General features: G+C 51.0%; 1 protein-coding gene across 1 annotated transcript; it reads right to left on the bottom strand.

Annotated features, from left to right (window-relative positions):
- Positions 1 to 244: 244 nt before the first annotated feature.
- Positions 245 to 6041, bottom strand: CXCL14 (C-X-C motif chemokine ligand 14; the record flags this gene model as incomplete). Its single annotated transcript, XM_084268838.1, has 3 exons — positions 245 to 359; positions 4991 to 5096; positions 5978 to 6041. 3 exons carry the CDS (start codon positions 6039 to 6041, stop codon positions 245 to 247), a joined length of 285 nt encoding a protein of 94 aa, XP_084124964.1.
- Positions 6042 to 9249: the final 3208 nt, after the last annotated feature.

A 9249-nucleotide genomic window follows, 5' to 3' on the forward strand; every position in this document is an offset into this window, starting at 1 on the left:
TAATCACTATTTATAGTTGGAACAACATGATCCTAAAATAGAATTGAGGAGTACATGTGGCAGGAAAGAAATGACATTGAGAACATCTAATTTATAAGGGTAATTTTAGTAATGAGATACATCCTCCGTGCTGGATAGAGTATTTGCAGTGTGTGCTTTTTCCTGGGTGCTTTCTGGCCAAACCCTGCTGACTGCCCAGCTTGCCACTGTGACGTTCCCCCTCCCACATTGAGCCCACCTGTGCTTACCTGCCTTTCTCTTTCCATACTCGGTACCACTTGAGCAGTCTCACTGTGTTCTGGCGCTTGGGGTTTAGGCAGTGCTGCTGCTCCCCTCTCACCCGTGTCCACAAAGTCACGCTGCAAGGCAAGTGATCGCAGGTTATGGGAGTCATGGGAAACACTGATCCCCTGCTCCTACTCCAGGTACATGCCAAAATAGGTCAGGGGGCTCTTGTTCACCCAGGCAGGCAGTGGGAGGGTTTCCATGCTGTGTTTTATGGCAGATACTTGAGGTTTTTATGGTAATATTGGAGCAGACCTTCAGCTGCTATCAATCAGTGCAGTGCAATATTGCCCACGGAGTTACACTGGGCTGCACCAGATGAGGACTTAGCACTGGTTTTAATCAGTGGGTTTGCTTGGCTTGTCTGTTAGATATTTTCTTTTGAGCTTAATAGCTGATTTAATGAGGGCTCATTCTGGCAGCCACAAGGTCTTTGCTTGAGGAGATGGTTCCCTTACACTCAACAATGCTGCATCCAAGAGAAAAGATCAGACCTGGCTCATTAATAATTTCTTTTTTTTTTTTTTCCTCTTTAAGTCCACAATGTTTAAACACTTGCACGTGGTGGAGTGCCTGTGGGCCCCACAGACTATCTCTGAGCTAGCATGCAGTCCTGGGGGCTTCAGCCTCCCCTGATCCCAGGCTGATCCCGCTCTCCTCACTGGCAGTGGTGGCTTGGTGTCCATTCATTGTCAGGAGAAAGTGTGCTGGGAGGCAAGACATGCCAAAGGCCTTCCCATCATCTTAGGCTTCCTCTGGGGAAGCTCAGTGAAGCCAGCACTGGTTGGTCTGCCGCAAGCTGATCGAGGTGACACGAGAGACCTGGAACTGCTTCCCAAGAGGATGGCTTTCCAGAAACATTAATATTGGCATCCCTTCTCAGGGCTCAAAACTAAGCAGTTTTCTGGTTTGTGTTCTTAATTTTAATATTTTTAAAAAACTAATGCAATTTTAATTGAAATAATTTGTTTTCTGGAAAGAACATCCATAGCAGGGAAGCACAGCTTTCAGTTTAACTACAATGGAATTATTTAAATGCTGCTAGAGACGTGAGGAAAATGATGGCAGAAGACCAGAACTGTCTGTGCATGTTGAAGGGATTCTTCTATGGTTTGGCTCAGGAAGGAGCTGCTTTTCTTCTAACACAAGAAGTGCCTTGCACACTTCCTGAGCTCCCTGCCTGGTGTGGATGTGCCTGACTGGAAGTGAAAGGCTGAGTGTTGCCCACATGTCCTCAGCTAAGGGTCTCCCTACATTTCCCATTTCAGTGTCATACAAGGTGTCCAGAGAGTTCTTTCCAATCAATTCACCTTCTTCCTTGTTCCCCTTCCTGTTCCACCTCCAATAGGTGTAAGATAAAGCCACAAAAAGACAAGGTGCAGCTGTTTAGGTTTCTGGTTGGGAGGACGTGGCCCTTTCCCCAACGTGTGGGCAGGTGATGGAAGGTCTCCAGGAGCCCCATGGCTGCAGGCATTGGAAAGGGAAAGGTCACTGCTCAAACCTGTGGATTGTGTCTGCTCTGAGGGTGTTCTCAGCCAACCCTTCTGGGGTTCAGCATGTGTATGAGAGGGTTTTCCTACAGATGAGGATGGGAGTACAACTAAACTTTCATTGTAGGCACAGCACTGGGAATTCAAAGCAACTTGAGGTCCACACAAAACTTCTCCATCCAGCAGCCACCTTCTTGACCGGGCCAACTGCACTGGCTGATACCAGACCTTGTCTTGAGTTGCTCTTCTGTCAGATCATAGAGGGTATTTCCAGAAAGCAATGGGCAAGCTGAATCACAGGAGGAGAGGAACAGGAGTGTCTTCAAAAAGTAATGAGCTCTATGTTTGCATCAGAAGTGATGAAGGACAGTTCTGGATTTACTGGAGCCTGCAGTCTGAGGAGGAGATGCATGGTTTGTTTCTCAGGTAAAACAACTGAGTCTCTTCTCAGGCTGAGATGTGGTGCTTTGACACCACACGTAGGTTTTCTGCTTTGATGCTGGAGGCTGGATAGCAGAGAAGATGTTCCTGAGGCAGCTCCATGGTCCCCTGTGGTTGCTGTGCAGTCCCTGGTGCTGTGGGCACAGGGCTGATGGTAGAAATTCTGGACACCTTGAGCTGACACGGCCCTGCTCTTGGGGATGCTGGTCCAGCAGATGTAAGGGGATGCACCTAAGAAGGAGCTGATATCCTGAGTGAGGAGTTGTCTGGATGGGCTGCAAGAAGAGGTTGAGGGGGATGAAGAAGGGACTGAAGCACTGGAATGTACACCTCCAGTGGGGTTTGGGATATGAGCTTGTTCCAGGGGTGTGCACTGACCTGTCCCTTGGCTGCCCAGGGCTTGGTGGCTGCAACCTTCAACCATGGTGTCTGAGGGTCCCTGGGCCAAAATCCCCTGTTCTATCCGTGCCTCCAGCTCTGTGATGAGCACCCCTGGGTCAGTCAGTGATCCCCTGCCCCTTGTGCCCCATGCATCTCATCTGTGGGGCTGTACCTCTGCCTACAAAACCCGTCCCTAGGGCCATCAGGGTCCTGGCTCCAGTCCCTTCACCCCGAGCTGGGGCAGGGACTGCCCCCCACCTTGTCTGTCCCTCCAGACATCTCTCAGCAGTGCCTGTTTCCCATCAGCTGCTCTTGCAGCAACACGTTCCCCCTCTTTGGGATGGGAGGATGTGAGCAGAGGGCTTGGACCCTTGCAGGCAGAAAGAGTTAAACCTCCTCGCTATTTTCTCCTGCTTTCCCTCATTCTGGGAGACAGATAGGAGCACAATTGCTGCTAGATGTACTGTGAATCTTGATAGGCTCTGACCGGGCTGAGGACTCAGTTTAACCGTTTCTTACCCTGGAGTGCAGCGCTGCTGGGGGGTTATGGCCAAAGGCAAAAGTCCTTCCTAAACTGCCCCCCTCCCCCCACTGTTTCTCTGCCAGATATTGTTTATATCCAGTTTCTCCTGCGTGAAAAGATATGACAGCTTTTGAGGAAGGCAGAGGGGGAACCAGCTTCAACTCATTTCAGATGATCACCGCAGCAACAAAAACTCAGCTGCAGGAATTCAGCTCTTCTGTGCCTTGTCCAGAGACTCCTGGATCAATCGGTTCCCAGAATATTAATTTCAGTTTGCTTTCAGTGCTGACTTCAGACTGCATTGGGGGGGCACTGGAAAGGCAGCGACAGCAGCCCCTTTGCCCTGGCAGTGGCAGCAGCCATGGGCAAGTGATAGGACAGCTCTGACCCTACAGCTGCTGCAAACCCAGGGACACGCTCTGGGCTTGAACAGCACTGCTCAGCATCTGCCTGGCTCTCCAGCTGGGAAAGCAACCTTTCCTGCTCTGCATTCCAGCTTTCCTGACTTTCTGATTGAAAGTGGAAATGTTGCATTAATGAGGTTTATTTTATACCCTCTGGCCACCAGCTGCTTTTGGGGCAAATGCCTGGGGTGGGATGCAAAGAGTTAGTGCTCCTCTACGCTGTCCTTTTGCTATTGAAAGGTCAAAGCAAACAAAGTAAAGCTGCAAGGAGCTGATTCAGGCAGTGACTCTCTGCGAGCGTGTTTCTGTTCACCCTCAGCTGATTGGAGCTTCAAAAGAAGTGGGTCTGGTGCTCCCCTAGACAAATGTTACTCTCAGTGATGCTAGTGTGAATCTGAAGGAAGCCTAAGGAAGCTTGGCTTTCTGTTCCTCCTCTGTATGCCCTCCACCCAGTCTGGCCAGCTGTTTCTGTGTGGGGAGGATCAGGTTTGTGAGGTATCTCCTCATTTGTGCCAGTCCGATGGGCAGGATTTGGTCCCATGGGCACTAGAGAGCAGTGGGACCGGTACGCAGCAGGACAGGACTTGGTGAGCTCCTGATGTTAAAGTGTCTTTTGTAAGATGAAGTGGATGGCAACTGTTCAGTGAGGAAAGCACAAATGCTGGAGTGAGTCAGTCCTTGGGTACGGAGGGTGTAGCTGCTCTTGGAACCCTCTTAGGTGGGGGCTCGGTGCAGTCATCATCGCTAAGCTGCCCTTCTGGTGCTTATCCAGCCCCGTGTGCTGGTTGGATCTTATCCAAAACAGGACAGAACATCCCCCCCCCCCAAACCACCTATGTCTAAAATCTTTTTAAAAAAAAAACACCCTAAAAAACAAACAAACCCCCTTCCTTTGAAGCAGTCAGAGATGTCAAAGTCCCCGTGCCTCGCTTGGTTCAGTCACTACACGGCTTTGCAGTTTCCCAGCTTGCAGTGAGATGGGGAGGGAAGCGTTTTCTTCCATGCCAGGTAATCCCATCGAGTGCGAGGGGATGGCTCTGGGAAAATGCCACTCTGGTTGGGATAACTTTCCCTTGCAGAAAGCCAAAATACACCAAACTCTGCTCCTGTTCTTATTCTGCGTGCCCAGAATAATTTGAGTAAACAGCTCTGGATTTTACATCCAGCAGCTTGGAGTAGGATTTGTCCCTATCTTCACTTAAACTAATGATTGTCCCTTTTATCAACTACCTGTTCTGTTAATATTTGGGGGGGGGGGGGGGGGGGGGGAATATGTTGGAAAACGATTGCTGGGATTTTTGGTCAGAATTACATGTTTTATTGCATCTGATACAGCAAATGAGTATTCCTAGAAATTAGCATGCCAGGGCATGAGGAAAACAAAGAACAAAGGAAGAACTTGCAGTATAAGGTAAAGCAATTCAGCTGGTAGGGAAACAGAAAGCAATAAATGAAGGAAAACTTACATAATCATCTCCTCCACGCAAAACGGGTACCTCGGCTTTATTTCCAGCTTCCGTACATTAGAGAACCTTATTTTAGGACCTTTTCTTGAACATTTGCACTTTACACCTACAAGAGAGAGCATGTTCTCATGTGCCTGCGATCCCTCCTGCACGCCAAGCGTCCCTTCCCCACCAGCCTGTGTGTGCACACGAACTTCAGCTGGGTCCTGCCACTCTCAGTAGGAAAAGCTGAATTTTATAATGCTGTTGAGCTTAAATATACACATGTACATTAAAGCAATATTTTCTTTGCCATATCCCAGGAAAAGGTAGTGAGTCTCTGGGAAATATGTTTATATATATATGTATATAAATATATATATTCTCTATGGCTTAGTAAATATGAAAGCTTTTTAAGGCGCACCTGCTGTGATTAAATGGAGTTGTATTTAAGGAAAGGAAATGAAAGAGTCAGAACTCGCTTTCAACGGAGCAGGCAAGCCACATCTTGGCTACTTTCTCATTCACTGGTGTCTCCTGGACTTTGTAGGACTTTCAGTCATTTTTTTTTGCATTTGCAGCCAGACAAAAGCCGAGCGTATCCTGAGCGTACCCAGCCTTGAGCAGCAGCAAACGCACCCTGGCACACACACGGTGGAATTTATCCTGCCACATCAACTCCAGCTCTGCTCTGTTATCCCTGGGAAACCCACCCTCTCTTCCACAGGAGATATTTGAGCTACACTCGGGTACTGGAGAGCACGGTGTGCCCTCCCACGCTATTTATTTGCCCCGCACCCAAGACACAACTTGGTTGTGGGTATTTTACCTCTGCTTCCACCTAAAATAACCCCAAACCCTCACAGCTCCCTTACCCCCCAGGTACCGTGCAGGGGGCAGCGAAATCCAACTCCAGGCTATCGAGAGGCAAATATAAATGATGGGAAAAGCAGCACCCCCCCGGAAAAGAGGTTTACACGGGAATAAGCGCGGGATAAACCGGTTTACCGTCTGCGCTGGCCAAGCACATCGCGATGAAGAGCAGAAGCAAAGCCGCTGTCAGGAGCTTCATGGTGAGGCAGCAGGTACCCAAAAGCGACGCCGGGGATGTGAATGTGTTTTCTCTCTCTCTCTTTGGGGTTCGATCCCCCGATATCCCGGTCCCAGGAGCTGGATGAGGCCGGCGGCTCCCGGCTCCCGACGGTTCTGCTGCCCTGCGCTCTGCCCTGCGCTCTGCCTGAGCTCTGCCGCTTTCCTCCCCTTGTCCTCTTTTAAAACGGCTCCCGCTGCCCTTGCTCCCGGCTCATTAATATGCAGAGCAACTCCGCGGCTCCCTCCGCTTCCTCAGCCCCGCCGGGAAGGAGGGGAGGGGGAGGCGGACGGGGACGGGACCGGCACCCCGCGGCCGCTCCTGCCCCCGGGGGGAACCCTCCCCTCCCACCCCGCCCCGAGCATCCCGGGGGTGGGAGCGCAAGGGATGGGGCGGCTGCTCCTGCCCCTGCCCAGCTGGGACGCTGCTCAGCAGGAGGAGGTTTGCTGGCGTTGGGTATTGGTGTGGTGGGAAAATATCTGACCGGTGAGCGCTCTGGGGAAGCCCTGGCTCTGCAGACATTCCCATGCACCTTGGAAACAAGATTTGGAGGACTCTTACCTGGGGAGGGGTGTCACCTATTGACGTGAATATTATTTTCTACATTTAACAGCTTCCAAATCCAAAGGAAAGCTTAGGGAACTAAATGGGGAGGGGGGCACACATGGATGGGGCCACGACTCTTCTTCCTAAGAGCATTGTTAGGTGCATTTAGCTTGTGGAATGTTTCAGGAAATAAGGTCAATTTAGGGTTGCTTTAATGAACTATCCACCAATGTTCTGCTCCGTGAAGGATGGGGCAGCGGCACGCAGGAACTTCGTGGATGGAAACACACATTCCCTGTCCCTTGCAGAGCCTGTTTCTGATTTCAGCAACACCTAAAATAGCATCTTTAATATCCAGATTTTTGCCTGCATGACTGAAAGGGGTGAAGATCAGAGTCGGGTCTGTACTGTAATCAAACCCCATCGCAGACAAACGCCTCTGCTGCTCCCCGGTTCATCTCAGCCCCTCTCCCAGCATACCTCTGCCCACGCTCCCTGCTCGCACACCCATCCCTGTTATTAAAGCCGACTGAAACCAGCCACCCTGCCCGTTGAGTTGAGGCAGCGCTTGGGCAGGACATGCCACGCACTCCCAGCTCCGCTTGCATTTTAAGTCTCCCACATGGCTTCGTTCCTGCCGGCTCCCATTGGCAGCGGCCATCCCTGCCGCGTTCCCGGCCCGGGTGTTGGCAGGCTGTGAGTACAGCCCTACCACACACAGCCTGCACGTTGCGCACAGGCAGCTGCCTTGTTCCTGGCCCTGGGTTTCATGCGAGACGTGCCGACACGCTGGGAACAGCTTGCCTCTGCTGCCGGCTCACCGCTGCCCTGCATGGGATGGGGAAGCAGGAGCGGGCGGCAACTTGGGGACAAGGCTGCAGGAGGGGGGTGTGTGTGTCTGTAGGGGGTGTGTGTGGTGGCCAACGTGGCAGGGAGCTTTTGGGGTGAAAACCCTGTTCCTGGGTAGATTTGTGTGGTGTGGCGGCTGCCTGTGCGATGGGGTGAGGGGAATGGTGTGGTAGTTTTTGGTGTGCTTTGGACATTTGGACTGCACAGCTCTGAACCAGCTCCTGAAGCTCTCATCACACCCTGCTGGGGATGGTTTTTTTCTGGGGGGTGTGCGTGTGTGCTATTAAATGACAACAGGACTAAAAAGGTTTATTATATAGCCTGGGGATAAAATTGGGTACCTGAGGTACGGCAGATCTTGGTTCAAACTTTTGAAATGATTCCTTATGCAGTTCCTTGTACGAGAAAGAAAAAACCTGCAGGAGAGTACAAAAGGCTGGGCGGTGAGGATGCTTGCTGGACATGGGGAACAGTTGGTTTAAACCGCTCCACGTCCTATCCACGGCTGCAATCCTGCCCTGCCGCAGCTTGGGGTAGTTCCTTCCATGGCAGCCTCCTCTCTGCTGTGCACTGGAGGAGGGGGGAAACTGCAGGGGAGGAAAACTGCAGGAAGGGAAAGCCATTTTTTCCCCTCCCCCTCTGCTAATAAAACTTTGGGTGCAGCTTTCGCTGACAGCAACTTGAGCTTCCCCCAAACCAGAAAACTCACGTACAGGCTGGGCAAAAAGTGACGGAAATTCTTGAGCTTTCCAAAAGCGAATCCCCTCCTCTTGTAGGACCCTCGCTCCTGTTGCCAGAGCCAGGTTTGGTAGCTATTCAATAAGCAAAGTGCTGCTTTAATTCCAGTCTACATGTGGAATTTGGAGTACTGGAGGTGTGTCTGTAAATAGGGGAACTGCCGCCTTTGCGCCTGAGCAGTTTGGTGTCTTTATGCCAAGCGCCGGCTTTGACAGTAATTGTTTCTGAGAGCTCAAATGTGTCTCTTGCCTGGTGTGACAGGTTTTGGTGGCCATGTACAGCTGTCTCTGGCACCTGCTGTTATCACACAATGATGGTCACAGGAGAGGAAGAAGTGTTAGCAAAGGATTTGAGGGAGAGGAAACATGTATGGAATTCTACACTACCCCAAAGGAAACCCTGATAATCGAGATGTATTTTCTTTGTGTAAGGATATGCTGGTGCTCTGTGTGCCTGCAGAATCTCCAGCAGATCTGCTGAGCCTCAGCAAATGTGTTTCTGCAAGCAGCCGGTGTTTCCCATGGCTGGGGAGGGATGCGCCAGGCCAGCCGTGGGGTGAACACTGGTCAGAGCATCCATTTCAACCCTCACAAAGCCACCCGATTACATGGTAATTAATCAGGGCTTGGGTTTTGCACCCCCACAAAAGGGATGTTTCAGACCAGGCATGGTCATCAGGGTCTAGTTGTTGTCCTTAGCTCAGCAGATGGGATGTGCTCAGAGAGCCGTGCCGGTCCTCAGGGGAGCATAACCATACCTGTGCACATAGCGTATCCCCTGCTTTGTCCAGCTAATTAGAGGGGCATTGTCCCTGGTGAAAGGTCTGTCATTTTATCTCATTAGCTATTCTTTTCAGGTCTCTGCCCCAGCACAAGACTCCCTGGCAAACCAAGGGTGAAGCCAAGGGTAAAGACCTGGTGACACCAGGGGTGGTTTGCTACCCCCGGGAGGGTGATCTGCAGGGTGGAGAGCAGGGATGAGTGACTGTCTCCTCCTAAAATAAGAAAGAAGGGTTTTTGCAATGGGCTTATCCTGTGAAGAAAAGTCGTTACTGTTT

The sequence above is a fragment of the Gallinula chloropus genome, assembly GCF_964237585.1.
Source record: "Gallinula chloropus genome assembly, chromosome: 10".
Taxonomy (NCBI): domain Eukaryota; kingdom Metazoa; phylum Chordata; class Aves; order Gruiformes; family Rallidae; genus Gallinula; species Gallinula chloropus.